The 19,933-nt window shown below is 36.7% G+C and overlaps 1 protein-coding gene and 1 long non-coding RNA gene across 2 annotated transcripts in view; one reads left to right on the forward strand and one right to left on the reverse strand.

The window, feature by feature from the left end:
* The window catches only part of SPATA16 (spermatogenesis associated 16), a 257,030-nt gene that overhangs the window by 63,402 nt on the left and 173,695 nt on the right, over positions 1-19,933 (reverse strand). The window contains exon 6 of the mRNA XM_032172277.2: positions 1,994-2,141. Within this exon, the coding sequence (XP_032028168.1) occupies positions 1,994-2,141 (148 nt within the window). The remainder of the gene's footprint in view (positions 1-1,993; positions 2,142-19,933) is intronic.
* Positions 5,997-9,617, forward strand: LOC131381003 (uncharacterized). Its single transcript, XR_009209394.1, has 3 exons — positions 5,997-6,086; positions 8,207-8,266; positions 9,494-9,617. It is a non-coding gene; the product is annotated as an uncharacterized LOC131381003 (long non-coding RNA).

The following is a 19,933-nucleotide window of genomic DNA, read 5'->3' on the forward strand; positions in this document are numbered from 1 at the left end:
ACCTCCAAGACTGTGAACATACAGTTAGTAACAGTTCTTTCACCATTATTCCAGCAATGGCTTTGGGGAAACCCTTTAATCATTTGCAACAGAGGTAAATAATGTCACCAATGCAGTAGCATTGTTAACCCAAAACACAGTTTCCACCAAGCAGAGAACTTTATCAGTCCCAACAAAATTTAAATTCTAGACTCCTTTCTCTACCTCACGTTCCTCCTCCAGAAGCTGTCTTTTCTATCAAGATTCTCTATAGCACTAGCATACTCTAGCAGTTTGTAATTATAAAATAATAGAAACAATCATTAGTAACTTATAATTATCTTCTCTCCCAAAGTGTAAGATTCTTTAGTATGAATCGTCTTGCCAACAGATCATAATTCATCTTGATAACAGGTTTGATGGAATTACATGAGACATGAGTCTGCCTCATTAATGTTATTATTGTTTTTAAACTCTTGGCAGTGGTGCTTCCGAACTATTAATTAATCTTCATGACTGCTCTGTGAAATGGGGTAAATATAACTAAACTTATTCTACCAGAAGAGAAATTGGCAAACTGGTGATCTCCTCAATGAATCTCTCTTCGTTACCAATGGATCTGGGAGTGGAAATGGAAATAGCTGAATCGAACTCATTTTTCCGTAATGCTAGATAGATATGACTTTTATGTGCTGCTAGCATACACCCTCCAAAAAATCCTTTAAATATCCATAAGAATAATGAATAATTTGTAACAATTAACAAAAAATATGAGTTCAAAGACTTTTTTTTTTTAACTTGCTTTCTTACGAAATGCTCAAACTAAGTAAATCAGCACAAATGGTTATTATGGCCTGTATTGTGCTTTCTCCTCTTCCCCTTCTCTGCCCTCAAATTACCATTGTTCCTTAGGGATTTACTATTCTCTTATCACTAGTGGGGTTTATTTGATATCTTTCCCTTGAAGACCATGAGGGAATGTGGAGAAAAGTACGAAATCCATAGGACCTACATTTAATGTTTTTGTCACATGGAAATAGTGTAGCTTGATGGCATGTTCACAGGTTCAAATCCAAGGCCTGTCTAATTTGCTGTGCATCTTTGGAAAAGCTATGTGTCTTCTCTGGTTATTGTTTTCTTGTTCCTAAATGGGAAGCACCTTACCTCATGGATTATGGGAATTTCAAGAGATAATGAATGTAGAGTGTCTGACACCTTAAAAGTGATCAATAATGGAGTACATTATTAACATTACAATTCAGTGACTCAGCCCCAAAACTCTGAGAGAAGGGGTGAAGGGGCCTGAATAGAAGGATGTGATATCAGGTGTATGCATTTAGAGATTTTCTTAACACGGAAGTAATTAAATTAGGAGTAGCTCCTAATTTAATGCCAAAAAAAAATCCTCCTCTTAAACCAAAATAACACTTGATGCACAGTAGATAGTACAAAATATTTTTTGCATGAATGAACGAGAACAAGTGATTTCCAAAGACGAAAAAGGGGAAAAAGCATAATACCAGTTGTTGTGTCCTCTATGGGATTCTTAGCTATCCAGATCTCATTTGGATACCAGTGATTCAAGAGCATAAGGAAAGAAGAAGGTTTGAGGTGTGAGATAGATGGGGGGAAAAAGTAGAAATAGTAGGGACTGGAAAAAAAATTCATCAGCAGGAAAATACTATAATCATCTGATTATCCTTTACTGATAAAGGATAAGGGGAAAGATAGCATTTTACCACAGGTCATTCCTCCATTTTTTAAAATGCTAGATTTTCTAGGTTTTATCCCTACTTCTTAAAATATAGGAATACAAAAGTACAAGAAATATTGTGCTAGAACTATAAGGCTATCCTTATTTAAAACCTTAAAAATTTCTTTCCATTTCAAGTCATCAGATGAAAACAGCGTACTCCTAAAACAGAAACAATAAACTAATAAACCAGAAAGAACCCTGTATTTGTTTTATTGGAAACAAAATATCAGCTGATAACTTGAAGATATTGAATCTTACCTGTGTAGATATACTCTGCATATGCACGATGAGTTTTTGCGAAAGCATCTTTTACTTTTTCTATTTTATCAGCTCTTATTTTTGTCGCAAATGGTGTGTACATAACCAAGAAAGAGTCAGCTCTGGTGATGGCTTCCTCAATCATGGCCTAAGAGGAAACAAACAACTCATTTGGCATCAATAACAATATATGACTTTTTAAGAATGTAAAAAATATAATTACCTTTATGGATGACTTAAAAATCTGTATACTGTACTGCAAAGATAACATATTTTGGTCTTGAATATTCATTAGAACAAAATTTTAATTAGTTCTGGAAATACTATTTCATATTAAGAAAACCAATTAAATGAAGAAAGTTTGTAAACAGGCACCTCTAAACTGAGCTTGTTTTAAGATAAAAATATAAATTCTATTTCCTAAGGTGTCATGTTTTACTTGATTTTAAAAGTCAAGTTCTTAAGTCTGACATTATAATTAACTTACTCTTGAGCAGACATTGGTGAGCAATTTGTATATGGAGAGATTTCTTTTAAAAACTAAATTAAATATCTAAAGTATATTCTGTAAATAACACGGCAAACTAGACAGACGGTATTTTTTGTTTTCTTTTTCCAATACCTGGGAAAGCCTTTTGGAATTAAAAAAAAATCCTTCCTCAATTTCCTCCCAGAAAAGCTTCCCTTCCCTCCAGATCACAAGAGTTGTTTAAGGTGGCTTTGGCTATTTAAGAATTTCTTTACATTATTTTTGCTCATGTACCATTCTTGATAAAGCCCTGCCATCATCCTCAGCTTCCTGTTTTAAATAGGTCCATTACTATTTGTAACAGACCTAAAAGAAAGTTATGTGAAGTTTTAAGAGGAACTTATTCCTTTCCTACAACTTTTCCTTCTAATGAGGCTTGAACATTGAATAAAACATGGAAGTGTCTATGGTTACCTCAGTTTTTTAATATGGCATAAAGGCATATTATAAAACAATCCATTTTTATTTATAGGAATGAAATTCTCCCAGACAACTAAGGTACCAACAAACAATAAGGAAAAATAATAGATATAAGCTTTTCAACAGAGAAAAAACCGTTTAACAAACAACAATTTACATTATTACCTTCACAGTATTTTGAAAACAAGTTTTCCATTGATAATAAAAACAACAAGGAGTTGATTTTAAACTGAGAAGTCTAAATAAACTTGTTCATTGCTTGCTTCATTTCTTAGTGACTTCAAATGCCTCTATGATCATCTACATTGCTTGCAAAAGAGCAGCTTTGCGATTATTTTCTGGATGCAAAGGGTCTTCCTTTCTCTGAGACTAGCTTAAAATTATGTAAAAATTAGTGGTGGACAAATTTCCAAATGAAATTCAATAAATTATTGGATAATTGAATGCTAGAACTTACATGGCCTTCAACATCGTCCCGTTCAAGTTCACGGAACTGAATGGGGAACAGAAAATACATAGCGGTTCTTCCAAACCGAGAGCCAGCCCTCAGATGGAGTTAGTGATGGAGTGCATGGCAAATAAAGGAAGAGACCAGACAAGGAATTGCTGGATGTGGAGACCTGGATGCCAGCTTTGGAAGGCTAATGGGGATAATGCAGGCAGCAGGTCTGGGATTCAGAGTTGTGGATTAGGAACTCAAATAAGGTGTTTAGGTACCAAGTATTAGTCCTTCAGCAAAAATGGAGATATTTTATATTGAGGAGGAGAAATAATTCCTCCAGTTTGGTGCTTACCTATGTTCACTGCTGGAACTGATCCTGGGATGGTCTGTCCAGACCATCAAGTGCGTGGTTGCACATGCCTATGTGCAGTGATATGCCAAGGAGGAAAGCTGCTCTAGACCTCAGTTCTAAGGTCATGGCTGACATTACTGCCTTTGTAAGCTATTGGCTCCTGTATCGGTTTCCTAGGGTTGCTACAACAAAGTACCACCAACTGGGTGGCTTAAACAACAGAAATTTATTTTCTCACAGTTCTGGAGACTGGAAGTCCAAGACAGTGGTGTCAGCAGGTTTGGTTTCTTCTGAGAGTCTCTCTACTTGGCTTGTAGATGGCTGTCTTTCCCCGCATCTTCACATGGTCATTCCTCTGTGTGTGTGTGTGTGTGTGCATGTGTGTGTGTGTGTGTGTGTGTGTGCTCTAATTTCCTCTTTTTATAAGCATGCAGTCATGTTGGATTAAGGTTCACTCTAAAGCCCTCATTTTAATGTAATTACCTGTTTAAAGATTCTATCGCCAACTGTGGCTGAGTGTGGGCTAATGGAATGCAGTCTCATTCTGAGGCACTAGGGGTTAGGACTTCAACAGATGAATTTTGGAGGGATACAGTTCAGCCCACAACAGTTCCTAACTCAGAAACAGCTTTCTGATGGTCTCTGAATATCTTGCTGAAGGGTATTTTGCTTTAATTTCCGGATTAAAAAATTTAGCAAAGGTATCTAATCCTCCAGTTTGCTTCCAGAAAGATATTAGTGATATCCTAGTCAGGCTAGGATAGAAGAAAACGCTCTCTCCACCCCATTTCTTTTCCAACTGCTGGCAGCTTAACTGACTGCTGGCAGGGTAGCTTGGCGAAGCCATCTCACAGTGGGGATGGTAAGACTCGTGCCCAAGAACCTACACCAGCTTTTTAAGAAGTGGCAGAAGTGTAGGTTTTCATGTGGCAGCTTGATCTGCTCGTTGAAGGATCTGTACTCTTGGCTTAATGCTCAAGGCATTGCCTTCGGGCCTTAACAGGGCTCTCATTCAGGAGGGTATGCGCTGGAGAGCGGCCTCCCTCTCTCCTCACTGAGAACCAATAGACCATGGGTTCTTCCATGGATTCTGCTCTCCAACCTGAAGACGGTGGGTAAGGAAGTGGGTGAGTAAATAGAGAGTATGTAATTTACAAATAGAAATTGTATTCTCCATGGAGACGCTTTCTTAAAGGAAATTATTATAGCCCCAGGAAGAAATAGTACAACATAGAGTAGAAATGAGAATACAGATGACCCTTGCACCAGATCCTGAAACATCCTTTTGTGTTTTAATGTACTAATATTTTTTATTCTTCTAGAGACAATCTTGAGGCTTTGAGCCTGTCCTACATTGCTGTTGTAAAGAAATAGAGTAATATATATATAGCATATATATATAGCATTATTGGTATTGAATAGCATTATTGAATAACTAATTAGTGAAATAATCTAGAAAAAACTTAGCCTTTGTATCTAATTAAAATAGTAGGATTTTTTTTGACTGTTTTGGTTTAGATACCAAAAGATTAAATTTTCACTTTGTGGTGATAATAATTTGGCAATTTAGAGTTGGACTTGTATTTTTAAAGAGTCTACTATGTGTAAATTTAAAAATTATGCTTAAGGACTTTAAAAACTAGAATGATTTGATATAATCATAGACATTAAAATATAAAAGATAGATTTAAATTTACTTTTTATAATAAAAGATTTTCTTTGATTTTGCAAATAAAGGAAGAGACCAGACAAGGAATTGCTTGTTGTAAAAAATAAGTGATACTAAAAATGGAAGGAGATTTCAAATGATACTTCTTAATTTGACATAAATAGTCTGTAATTGAATCATTCTGGACCTGTGAACTTCTCTGATGTCAGTAAATGTTGCACGTGTGCAGAAAATGGAGAAAACAATCAGTCCTTGTGCGCTGCTGTTAAATGTACATTGCTGTTAATTATGCTTTCTCTGCTGTTACTCAAAAATAAGCTTTGAAATTAAGTATTTACCTTTGGGAGTTCTAATAACTCTCTATTGTTACTCTCACACTTATCAAGTTGTAAAGCTCATAGTTACATAAGCCAAGAGTGTAAGTGGGCAGCTCATTTTCTCTACAAACAGTAACTTATAATAATTTCTCCTTGTACTGTAGCTAAGTAAAAAGAACCCCTTGCTACCTTAGAAATCAACTTGCCCAGGATGACTGTACAAGACAGACCATGGGAGAGAAAGGAGGAGAGATATTCCATCAAGAGGAAAAGAAAAGCAATAAAAGTAGGGGGAAACATGACCAGCAAAAAAGAAACAAAATTCATCTCTCTCGTCTAAACTCAAGAGGGCCGATTCTTCCTGGTAAAATTTTAAGAGCATTCAAGGTAGCCAGAATTAAGCTGGCAGAAACTATAAACCTCAAACATTTTTGGGATGATAGAATTATGTAACTTTCTTTTCTTTCTTTCTTTCTCTCTTTCTTTCTCTCTTTCTCTCTTTCTTTCTTTCTCCCTTTCTCTCCCTTCCTTTCTTTCTTTCTTTCTTTCTTTCTTTCTTTCTTTCTTTCTTTCTTTCTTTCTTTTTCTTTCTTTCTCTTTCTTTCTCTCTCTCTCTCCCCTTCCTTCCTTCCTCCCCCCTCCCTCCCTCCCTCCCTTCCTTCTCTTTCTCTCTCTTCCCCCTCCCTCCCTCTTTCTTTTTTTTCTTTTCTTTTCTCTCTCTTTCTTTCTTTCTTTCTTTCTTTCTTTCTTTCTTTCTTTCTTTCTTTCTTTCTTTCTTTCTTTCTTTCTTTCTTTCTTTCTTTCTTTCTTTCCTTCCTTCCTTCCTTCCTTCCTTCCTTCCTCCTTCCTTCCTTCCTTCCTTCCTTCCTTCCTTCCTTCCTTCCTTCCTTCCTTCCTTCCTTCCTTCCTTCCTTCGTCTTTCTTGTGGAGGAGTTGGGCAAATTGTAACTTTTGAACTATGTGCTTGGTGAAAGTGGTTTACTAAGAGGGAATCTTGTCACTTGGAATTAGAAAATGTGATGATGATTATTATAGATTATCATCAAATTATTCCTTTATTGCTTCCAGTCTTAAGGTTGACTATAATCATAGTAAATTGATTTATTTAGAAGATTAGATCTGGAAGGAACCTTAGGAGTCTTACAGCCCAACTTCTTGAGATTTGGAGAGGCTTAAGTGACTTTTCTAAGGGCTTTTTTTTTTTTTTTGAGATGGAGTTTTGCTCTGTAGCCCAGACTGGAGTGCAGTGGTGAGATCTCGGCTTACTGCAACCTCCCACTTTGGGGTTCAAGCGATTCTCCCAATGCAGCCTCCTAAATAGCTGGGACTACAAGTGCCCACCACCACACCCGGTGAATTTTTGTATTTTTAGTAGAGATGGGGTTTCACCATGTTAGTCAGGCTGGTCTTGAACTCTTGACCTCAGGTGATCCTTCTGCCTCGGCTTCCCAAAGTACTGGATTACAGGCATGAGCCACCATGGCCGGCCTTCTAAGGACTTATTAAATGACTTTAAAAAAATCTATAGAATTTAGAATTAGAGTCTCTAATATTATATTTCACTTTCTTTTTTGAAAATTATGACTTTACCTCGCAGGCACATAATAGGCATTTTCCAGACTCCCTTACAGTGAATTGTGGCAGAATGTGGACCAATGGAATGGAGGCGGGAGAGGCATTAACTTTCTTTAGGCCTGGCACGTGAAACTCTGCCTAGCATAATCCCCTATTTTCTTTTCCTGTCAGCTGCCTTAAGAAAGAGGACTCAGCTAGGCACGGTCCTCACGCCTGTAATCCCTGCACTTTGGGAGGCCAAGGCAGGCAGATCATTTGAGGCCAGGAGTTCGAAACCAGCCTGGCCAACATGGTGAAACCCTGTCTCAAATAAAAATATAAAAATTAGCCAGCCGTGGTGGTGGGCGCCTGTAATACCAGCTACTTGGGAGGCTGAGGCAGGAGAATTGCTTGAGCCCAGGAAGTGGAGGTTGCACTGAGCAGAGATTAAGGCCACTGCACTCCAGCCTGGGCAACAGAGCAAGACTCTGTCTCAAAAAAAAAAGGACTCACAGGTGGGAAGGAAGATGGCACTACATAGTGGAAGCATTGTGGGTTCCTAAGTTGCTGATTAGAGTAGATCCAATCAGAAACATCCATGTTGGACTACGAGTGAGAAATCAAATTATTTTTCTATTGTTTTAAATTTCTGAAATTTGGGGTTGTTTGTTACAGTAGCCTACCCTAACACACCAATACTAATAAATAAAACTTGGAATCTTTCTCATAATCCCTTTTTATCTACTAATACTTGTGTGTTATTTTGAAAAGTAAAGAAAAACATGGCATTTAAAGAGATGAAACAACAACCTTTCATTTAGCAGCGTGATAAATGCTTTTATATAGGCTATTTCCTTTAGTCCTCATAAAATCCATCTGGGTAGGTATTACTAGTGATTGAATATTACAGTTTTATTGTTTTATTTTCAGAGTTAACATTATTAAATTCAAAGGAAGCAGTACTATACTTGCAAGCTATAAATGATTGAGGTAGGTACCTTTAGTATTTAATGGCTAATAAACCTCTTTGTTATTATATTAATAATAATGCAATTTTAAATGATGATAATTTTCTAGAAAATGGAAAAATAAAATTTTGTGAGCTACGTTTTTCAAATTCAATTTTTAAAATATACATAGTGGTTTAATTTGGAGGATTTCAATTTTCTTGAAATTTAGAATTGATTTTAAAAACAGATTTTCATAAATATGTTACCTCGAGACAACCTTATAAACACAATCACTGTATCATTTATATAATAGTCAAGATTTACATTTTTATGATGATTTTAGTATAATGGTGTGTCAGAATAGAATATGTAATAATTGATTGTCCCTGCTGCAATGATCAACATTTTGATGCTGAAATATTACCCTGGATTTATGGAACCTATTTTATGAAAGAACATTCACTATAAGTTTCATTTTTTCTTAGTATAAAAGAATATTTGGCAGCTTTGCCATTACCTCTGTCAGCCCAGTGATGTGAAAGTTATAAATATTTCATGCAGTTTAAATAAAAATATTTAAATTTTATTTGCATTGTTTAGAAATCACTAAAAATTGTATAAACAGGTTACTTGTAGCAAGGGAAATGGACTTTTATATAGCTTTTTTGAATTCTGTACTTTGCAACCCTTTCTGTTTAAAAATAGTCATTATAAATATAATATTAAATTTAAAGTATTTAATTCAGTTTTGCAGTGTGTTACTGCTATATAATTTTAGAACATGTATATGTATATACACATGCATGTAATTGTGTAAATATATTATTTGAGCTACTGTCTACCATTCAGTATGGTTAGGGTTAGAGTTTTCATTATATGTGATGCATCCATTAACTAAATAACTTCTGCACTTAATGCCTAAAATTTACCCTGTATTAATTTTTAATCATTTATATTTTATAGTAAAATGTTACTTCCATGGTCCTTCAAGATAGAACTAAGGACATGGAAAGGATCTAAAATATTATTTTATAATCACTAAACTTTATAACTAAGGAAACTAAAGCTTGGTGAGTACTGGTGATTCCTCTGAGGTTACAAAATTAGAAATGAAAACAAGATGAGAGCCCAAGTCCCCTAAGCCAATCTTTCTTCTACAGTGAACAACATTTTATTCTTTTAATTAGATTGTAAATTCTTGGAAGTATAAGATCAAGTATTGATTCCCTTCTTCTTTTTTCATCACTATCTATTTCTGCCTCCACAGACAGCTAGAATTTGACTCTAGCACAGAGAAACAAACAGACCACATCAAACCATAACCAGATCAAGATCCTCTTTATAAAAATTCTAACACAAAATGGAATATTCATCACTCACACCTACTGGCCACAAGTAAGACTGTTTTGTCCACTGGCCCCTCATTAGATTTAGGACATGCTATCAGCTGGCATGCCAGTGTCGAGGAGAAACATTTACAAAAATTAGATGAACAGCTTTTTGATAGGGGAGCTTAAATAATAACATGCTTAAGTCAGTCTAGCTTATTTAATGGCAAAGCATATACAACTTATAAATAGAACTTAAAGTATGTCCTTGTTCTATAGACCCTGAATAATTTTCTGCTTGCACATTAGAGAAACGCCGGCTGAAAGAAACTCAGAGTTACAAGTGTGGGTTTCAGCAGCCTCCAGACTCTTTAGGATGCCACAGAGCTTTTATTCTTGATGACTTAAAATGAATCACCAAAAGGTATCACAGAAATAAATAGCTACATTACCTGCAATTAGTTCATAAGGACAACTGGGTATTACTAATGAGCTTTAGCCTCTGTGTTCAGTAATAAATGTCAACACAGCTTGGGACCCTTTTTTGTCATTGTGCATTTCATCTCTATATTTCATTTAGTTGTATGAAGGTAGATATTTCTTTTCCTAACTGTATGTTGTTTTTTGATTGTATTTCTTGACCGTTGGTTTCAAAGTGGGGTATGCCTTGCCAGTACACACAACTAATTAATGGCAGGGTTGGGACAAAGACCTGGTGACTTGGTTCTCAAACTTGTACTGCTTTTTCTACTCAGAATTTGTTTTATCTTTTGGGCTATTATTTGAGATGACTTTGAGTGGAAAGATCAGGGATACCTTTGAAGAAGTGTATATTGGAGAACAAATTAAAAAGATTTGAGGACGTTTCATCTGGAGAGAAGATTTAGGTTTCAAAGACTAACTTTCTGTCATCAGGTAGCAACGTGTTCTCAGATTCTCTCTATGCAGACTTTATTTGGCTTACTGATAAACCTGAAAAACTCATTTATTTATCAAATGAGTCTTTACCTGTGCATTGGCTAAGTGCTGTAGATAAATTATTAGTTTGCTAAAACAATGCTGGAAAGCAAGCATTATTACTCCTTTATAGTTGAGGAAAATTTAGTCTGTAAAGAGCTTCTACAACTTGGTGAATTTCACATGTAACTGATTCAAATCAGTTACATCTTAGGGCCTCTTCCTCTGAGCCATTATGCTATGCTGATTTGTAAATGATGTTTACAGCCCTGTCCAGCACTAAGATAGGATTCCAAACATATGAACGGTTCTTGCACAGAGCTTCAGAGGGCAGAAGTGGAATCTTTAGCAGGAAACAGAGGCTTCTAAGAAGGGAATTGTTCATCTTGGAAGCTCGTAGCTCATGACCTTGGTGGTGTGCAGATCAAGAGAAATGAGTGTATCTGGAATCTAGTAAGAGGGATGACTGTGCTGTGGAAATATTACTCACAGTTTGTTCTGGTCTTCTCCTGCCTCCCCATAATTTCTTTTCTTACATAAGTTTCAGCTTTGCCTGGCAATCAGGCACCTTTTATTTTTCTTTATTATTTATTATTATTATTTTTTGAGATGGAGTCTCGCTCTGTCACTAGGCTGGAGTGCAATGGCGTGATCTCGGCTCACTGCAACCTCCACCTCCTGGGTTCAAGTGATTTTCTAATTTTTGTATTTTTAGTAGAGATGGGGTTTCACCATGTTGGCCATGGTCTCGATCTGTTGACCTCGTGATCCGCCCGCCTAGGCCTCCCAAAGTGTTGGGATTACAGGTGTGAGCCACTGCACCCGGCCTTTTCTTTATTATTTCTTTAATTTGTCTTCAATTAATGTCCTCCAGGTTGTGGCCTCTCCCAGAAGACTTTATATTTTAAAAAGAACAGATGGCAGGAGGATAATTTTATGGGGCAAGTGGCCTCCTATACATGACTTCCCATGCTTTCATCCTAACATCAAAATGTCTCAGAGGGGAAATAATTGCACCTGTGAGAAATGCAAAGGACTTGTCAAAATATGTGTATAATATATAGATCCACATACATTATATACATATGTATGTTTCTGTGTGCTTTGTGACAAGAAAAAATCACAGCTTCACGTAATATTAAATGAAATGAGATAAAGTGCTAACTTCAAGAGACCTGCCACTATACTTGCAAGTTATCTGTCCAGTCTCTGGTTACATCTCTGATTTGCATCTTATATGAATGTTACAGCAGGCCAACCTCCACCTGATGAAGGATAAATAATAAATGAAGTGAAGGCTTGCCAGCTAAATATGATATTTTCCATCCCTTTATGTTTGGGCTTGAAATAATCCTCCTGAGGTTTTCTGGAAGTTATTGTTTTGCATAGGTTGTTGGTTCCTGGTATAGGCTGCACACTATATATATAATAGCACCTATGCTTTCTTGAATAAAAATAGGTTAGCTTAACAGTTACTTTATAATCCTGAGAAAAACGAAATCATGCCACATGTTAAAGGCTGACATTTGAAATGCCAAGGTCTCATTATTTGGAAGGGAGAAAATCATCACGAAAAAGAGAATGATTCAGCCCAGGTACAGGTAAGTAGGCAGTCTTCAAAAATTAGTGAAGAAAATACAATCATATGAATTCAAGAAAAGAGGAGAATTTATTTTAATTGGTGTGCAATACCACCAAAATGATGGCTGAGTATAAATACAAACATTAAAAGCTTTGAGCTTTGCAGATTATCTTATACCTGAGTGAACGCAGCTTAAAAAATTTCATGATTTCATGGAATAGTTATTACACATCTCCAACTGCTAAAAAAAAGTGACCTCAATTTCTCTGCAAGCTTGTAAATCAATAACCCATAAAAATCTATGGAAAATAGAAAAGATAACCATAAAACCCTCTAAATTTGGTTTTGCTCATAACAAGTTTTGATTTTCAGATGCAAACAAACACAAAGAAGGAGTCAACATGTTCGTAAATTTGGACTGGAAGGCAAAGTCTCTATGATAATAAAATAACCTCATGGAAACCACTGCAGAATAGCCACAGGCCTCCTGGGAATCAAATATCTAGACCTAAATTTGTTAAAGTAAAGAAAGGCCTGAAATGCTTTACATCTCTAAGCCCATATCTTTCTCAAATGAGAGAAAATGAAAAGAAATTTGGAGGTTAGTTTTTTTCCTCCCATAGAAACCATCAGAAACCCAAAAGCTTTTTAGGAGGCAAAAAAAGTAAAGAAAAAGCTGCATTTAAATGATGTGGGCTTCTGCCATCACCTACTAATAATACTGAAAAACCAAACCAGGAATATTTTGAAAAAATAGACATTTCTGAAGAAGATACAAAATCAACATTACTCAGGGGTCACTGAGGATTAATTGTCTTGCTTTTTATGATGCCTGAATTTTTTAGTTTATTTATGTGTTATTTTCATAGTGATGGAGTCTCACTTTGTTGCCCAGGCTGGAGTGCAGTGGCTATTCATGGGTGTGGTTACAGCCTACTATAGCTCAGAGATCCCCAACCGGGCCACAAAGCAGGAGGTGAGTGGCGAGCCAGTGAGAAGCTTTATCTGTATGTACAGCTGCTCCCCATTGCTGGCATTACCGCCTGAGCTCCGCCTCCAGTCAGATCAACAGTGGCATTAGATTCTCATAGGAGCACGAACCCTAAAACTGCTCAGGTGAGGGATCTAGTTTACGTGCTTCTTATGAGAATCTAATGCCTGATGATCTGTCACTGTTTCCCATCATCCCCAGATGAGACTCTGTAGTTGCAGGGAAACAAGCTCAGGGCTCCCACTAATCCTACATTATGGTGAGTTGTATAATTATTTCATTATGTATCACAATATAATAGTAATGAAAATAAAGTGCACAATAAGTGTTATGTGCTTGAATCGTCTTGAAACCATCCCCCCACCCTGGTTTATGGAAAAACTGTCTTTCACAAAACTGGTCCCTGGTACCAAAAAGGCTGGGGACCACTGCAATAGCTTCTAACTATTCCTGGACTCAAACGATTCTCCTGCCTCAGCCTCCTGAGAAGCGGGGACTGTATTAGCTCTGTTGCCTGAATTTTCTAAGCCTTAATTATCAACGTGCAGAGAAGGCTGATGTGCAAGTGAAGCACGCTGCCCCTTGCAGGGCATATTCTGAGGCACTGGCAAGGATTACTGCCCTCAAATTCTTGTATGATCTGGATGCCTGACATTGTGTTGGTAGCAGGGGACAAAGCCATTTATTTCTCAGTGGGAGTTGGGGCTTCAAAGGCAAAATACCTCCAGAGAGGTGGCATTGCGGCTGAAATTCACATTGAGGCGATGCAATTGAATACTCAACCCATTTTCAAAAAAAACTGCCTGTTGGCACGTACATGTTGGGTTGAAGTGGGGATAGCACGACGAGAAGAGAGGATTGGGGTAGTAAAAAGCAACCTCACCTACTTGACAGTCTGGCTAAATCAATGTCACTATATATATATATATGTATGATGTATATATATAAGTATGATATATATATAGTAAAATATACACATTAATTTATATATGTGTATGGTTCAGGTTCTTCCCTCTCTCCCCCCTATATATATATATACTTCCCTCTATATAAGTATGATATTTATATAGTAAAATAGACACATTAATTTATATATGTGTGTGGTTCAGGTTCTTCCCTCTCTCCCCCCTCTTTCTTCCCTTCCTTTCTAATGCCTGCAGCACTCACAGAACATCAATAGAAGAACTACACAAAACTATACAACCAGCAAATAATGTCACGGTCACTATCTCCTTCATGGGAACACTCAACCTTGGATCAAATACATGCCTCAATTACATCTTTCATTTAAAAGTGAACCTCTCCTACTGGCATACTACCTCAAATAGCATCAAAGCAAAATGAAACACAGGCAGCATTTAACAACGCTGGTAACCATGGAAACATATCATTAAAGAATATATAAACAGGAATGAATAATTAGATGAGAAATTTATGTCTACATTTATCTTTTTGCAAGACCCAGGAAAGGAAGCTCTCTTTTACCTCTCACCTCAATTTGGATACTTCCTCTTTAGTCTGTCTTCTAATTGAAAAATATGAGAATTCAGAAACTGGGAATTTTAACATTGTCTAGCTCAATAGACAAATTTCTTTGTAGGCAAGAGACTAAAGAATATTGCATGCCCATTGTTGTCTAGATATGACACTTAAGCAGCCAAGAGGTTTGCTTCAGGGATGTGAAGTACACAGGAAAATCTGACTTACATCATGGGGAGAAAGGGACAGCAATTATTAACTGTTAACAATGGGAAACATAAGTTGCCTAATCTACTGGGAGGTAATCTAATAGTGGGAAGATGGAGGGGAGAATCTGGGTCTTATAAATTATTTAAATTGCATTGTCAGGTAGGCAGGATCACCTGTGCAGGTCATCCAATGTCATACCTTTGCACATAGGGCAGTCCCAGATAAACTCTATGGTGGGCTAAGTTGGTCACTAACTTAAAAATTGAGACATATGCCTGGGGTTGTGCATCAGAATCACCTGGTTGAAGGGGCACAATAGAAAAATACAGTTTTTAGTATCCCACTCAGCTCTAGGAATCTAATATTTTAAATGTTTTTCTAAGTGACTCTGATGCAGTTGGTTACTAGACTGGTGTTTAAGAGCCACTAACCTAGGCCAACTTCCTCATTGGAAGGCCAACAGAAGCAGAAACGAAGGCCTAGAACAATTTTGGTAGATTGAGTTGTGGGTCTCAATTTTTCCCCTCCTTGTTGCAATGTCATCTTCACCCCTTTGTCTTGGCTTTGTAGTGGGCAGAAGAATCTACCCTTTGCTCTTGGGCTTGATTGTGTGGCTTGCTTTGGCTAATAGAATGTTAGAAACGATGGTATGAGCAGAGGCTTAAAATGTGCTTATATGGTTTGGCTTTCTCTCTTGGAATCCTGCATTTTGCCATAAAAAGAACTTGCATCAGGTAATCATTGGACAATGGAGAGCGAAAGATACATGAAATACACTTGGACCTCTCTGCAGCTTGGAGGTAAGCCAAGCCCAGTCGAGATTACCCTCAACTAGTTGAATTTGAGCCAACATATTTATTTGGTAAGCCACTGAGTTTTAGAGTGGTTTGTTACACAGTATTATTGCAGCAGTAGCTGGCTAATAAAAAATTGCACGATTTATTAAAAATTGAGTCAGCTTTGGAACTAGAAGTTAAATTTCCTGAATCTCAGGCCCAACCTTTTTCTCCTGCTCCGTGCTGCCTATTTGCCTTTGCTTCCTTTCCTTGACAGAATTAAGCACAGATGTCCATTGCCTTCAAAAGGTACTTCTGGTTGGCCTACATTTTCTACATTCCTATGTTTCTGTCAAATTTTCTCGTTAGACCTTACCTTTCCCTATATCTTATTCTTATAGAATTCTGCTTTCACCTTTCAAAGAAGACTAAGAAAGCTCAAATAAACTAATTTTTACAATTCTATTCAGAGGTAACAATGTACTTAGTTAAACACTTCTAGATAAAATTTCTTCTGCATGTGACCTAGGGCTGACTGGAGACTCAATGCCGAATGATAAGAATTTAAGTATGATACATAGGAATTGATGGGGAAAATATTTTTGGGTGAGTGTCTTTAGTGCTTCTCAAATTACATCTAATCTAAATACTATAGGGCCTGGGCTGCTTTCAGACATTCCTCATGCAAATAATTTAGAAACTCTCTGCCTGACAGGGCCAGATAAATAAATACACTATAAATATAGGCCACTAAGAGGAATACTCAGATGGTATTGCTATTTTGTTCCTTTCTGTGGAAAAATTTTTCACATGGAAGCAAATCTTCAGAGAAAACACATTTCTCCAGAAAATGTAGGTGTTTTGTTAAAGATAAAAAATATTTTTCAGTTCCTTGACCTTACTTTGCCTGCAATTTCATGGTGAGGATTTTATATTTATTTGGGGTTAGCATATATTTTTACCAGGTAAATGAGTAATATTGGGATGATTTTGCAATATCAAGAAGAGAAACAAAGAATAGAAGAGAAAAAAGTCATCATTATTAGTATAAGTAATCAAGTCATGTTCAGTGTTAATTTATTGTACATGATTCTCTGGTCTGTTTAGAGAAATCTATTCATTTGCTGCTCCCTTGATTGTCATGTTTGAAAGAAGCAGTTAGTAGGCTAAGAACTTGGAACTTCCATGAAGACACCTCTGAGCACAGAAATTAATGAGCCTAAAAGATCTATTGGAAACCTGCAACTTTCTTCAAAAATTCTATTGATCCTAAACTCAACTGAAGCACAAAAGTTGTTTACAATTGTGAACTTAGAACACGTGAGCACATACCTAGCAAAATGTTCATTGGATTCATAATCACTGGTTTTTAAAATCATAAAACAACTATGCCAAAATATTCTCATGTCAAATGTTATTGGTCTGAGCTTCATGTCAAACCAATATTTAATTTGATTGATTGATTTAACAAATCTGTATCGAGCTGCTTTTTGCAATGCATTTTGATGGCGGTGCATTTTGAAAGCAGATTAAATAGAGGTGGTATACAATTTAAGTACCTTATAGTCTGTAGCTTTTCCTGGTAAATAGTTTGTGCTAGAATATATGCTCCTTGAAGACAGGCAATGTCTATTTTGTTCACTCCTGTATCTCCAACATGTAGCTCGGCGCCTTACATACAGTCACTAAATAAATATTTGTTGAATGAGTATGAATGACAAATACAATTTGAGAGTAAATAATAAAGGTATTCACTAACTTAAGAAGACTCTGGACACTATTGCAAAGGTTTCAAGCTTGAATGACCATGGTGCAGTTTATGGAGTCACTACATGACAATAACATTGTGGGTGCTATTTTTTGCTTTGAGTGTTAGAAGCAGTAAATGCCTCCTGGTAGGCCTAATAGCAAAAAGAAAAGGGGTTGTTGCAATAGTGACAATCATGTAAAGAGAAGGAGTTGTAAAAGAGTCTTAGCCTGTGGTCTGTGAATCCTGAAGTCCATAGAAAGGCGTTAGGGGCCCACAAACTATGGGCCGTCTTTCAGCATGTGGCTGTGGAAAATGTTTTTTGTCTCTCAGTTCAGCCAGCTTCCGGTTTTGTCCCTCGAGAGTAGGACTAATCACACCAAAGAGATATTTCTTTTTGGTAAGCTGCCTTTGGAAATCATATAGGCCATTGATAGCTTTGAGATGGGAAACATTTCAATGCCAAGTGCAACTTGAATTGGATGGGAAGTCTTGGTGTTCTCTGCACAGATGGAAGACCTGTGAAGCTGGCACTGCCTCAGCCTCTGCTGCTTCACTGAAGAAAGATGCTCCACATGTCATGCTTTCTACACGGGCCTGTGTTGGTGTCAACAGCTCTTCCAACAATCCCAAAAGAGGTCTTTCTACTGCTGTGAAAGTCTTCAGCTTCTTTGGAGCCAAGAGCTTGAATTAGTGCCTTTTCAGTAGATCTTTGTCAAGATACAAGAGCACACCATGAAGTTCTTTCCTTTTAGAGAAGTTTGTTGACAATCCAGAGAAGAGATTTAGATGTGATTTAGTTTGGTTAATTCTTTACAATTTTTTAAGAGAAAAGAAAACTCCTTCTTAGAATAATTTGATGGTGAGAAATTCCGGGACTAGGTTTGTAATGGCTGATATCTTAGGCACACAAATTAAACAAATCTTTTGATTGAAAATACTGAAGTTACTATTAGAGATCCTGCCGAAAAACTATAAGCTTTTTTTTTGGCCAAGCAGATACTCTAAATGAGGTGACTGAAGTCAAATAACAATATGGATTTTCCAACACTGAAGGTGAGACTGACGAAGACTTGAGAGTTTCTAGGGACAAAAATGTACAGACACTTGGCAAGTGCCTTATCTCTTATGAAGGTCACTTTTTGTTCAGACAGCCTTAAAATGGAAACAAATTGCTGACATAGACAGCGTTGATGATATAAGCCTAACAAAGATGACCTCATTTATTCGAGGACAAAGGAAATGACGTATTATAAATTTTAGTTGAAAATTTTGGTAATTCTTGATTCATGCTGACCCATCTGAGATATTGTGTAGTATTGGAGCTCTAACTCCATTTGCTGGTAGAGCCTTTGTGAATCAGGATTTTACCTGTTATTGACATTAAAATGAAATGTTGAAATTGATGCAATATGAAATATTTCAATTCCTTGATGTAGAAAAGCTACAAAAGCCTTTTCACAAGAGTGAGAAAACCATAATTTTCTGTAAATGCTGTTCTGGTATTCTGACTATGTATAGGAGATCAATTTCCAATCCAATGTGATAAAAAGTAAGCACATATTTCGTGTGTGTATGTTTATGAGTATTGTTCTAGGTGGATTCTTGTAAATGAATTAGATTCTCAGAGGGGTCTATAACTCAAAAACATAAAAATAAAGAAAAAAAGAACTATTAAGGTAGGGGATGAGCTGATCAGGCAGCATGCTCCTGTTTAGTGGGGTTCCTCTGCCCTTGTTTTGTGGTAGTTCTGTGATACAATTAGCTGTTACCTTTTCTCACTTTGCTGAGCACTGCAGACCAGGGTTGGCTCTGTTATTCACATTATGAGTTAAAGACACACACATGAAAAGTTTTGTGCCTCAGAATGTGGCTGAAAGTGAGTGCAGCAGGACAGGACGGGAGTGGAAGGAGGAAGCTTGCTTGCTTGTTTTCCTCATGTTATTAAAACTAGCCCTGGATGTAAGGAGCAGGGAGAGGTGGACTAGATTTTCATATAAAGTTCTTCTTGTAATAAAATTAGTGTAGGACCAATATATAAATACTATAGGGCAGCTGTTTCAAAAATAGCTTAGTCTCAGCCCGACTTGGTACTTTCTATTTTGCTAATTACTTCAGGATTGGGTTGAGGTCTCCAGGTGTTCTCAAGGAGAATGGCTGATTACAGATGCCTGGATATCAGGTTGCAGTGGCATTGTATGCAAGTACAGTCATGACAAGTTATTTTCAACCCTCTCTAGCTCTGAAGAGGTGACACTATTATAGAATAACATGTGCAAACACTTATTCAGAGTGATATATCCCAGTGTGAGCTGTCATATAGTATAGTGCTTTATGCCTTTCTTTGCCTTGCTGGGTTGATGATATGAAAAACGTTCCTAATGCAATTGAAAGGTTCTTGAGTTCACCAAAGCAAAGGTCCATTCTTTTGTATCTGAGAGTTTGTAAGTTAACCATGTATAAGAGTAAATATAGATGTGTTCTCAAATTTTTACATTCTGAAATTTTCCATTTCCTGTTAAGAAGAATAACCAACTAAAATGGTATGGATTTTATATGGTTGAAAAGGAAGATATACAGTATAGTAACTTCTGGCAAAGGTGGTGAAAATAGTGTCTATCTATTTAACCTTAATGG

The sequence above is a fragment of the Hylobates moloch genome, unplaced genomic scaffold, assembly GCF_009828535.3.
Source record: "Hylobates moloch isolate HMO894 unplaced genomic scaffold, HMol_V3 SCAFFOLD_13, whole genome shotgun sequence".
Lineage (NCBI taxonomy): Eukaryota > Metazoa > Chordata > Mammalia > Primates > Hylobatidae > Hylobates > Hylobates moloch.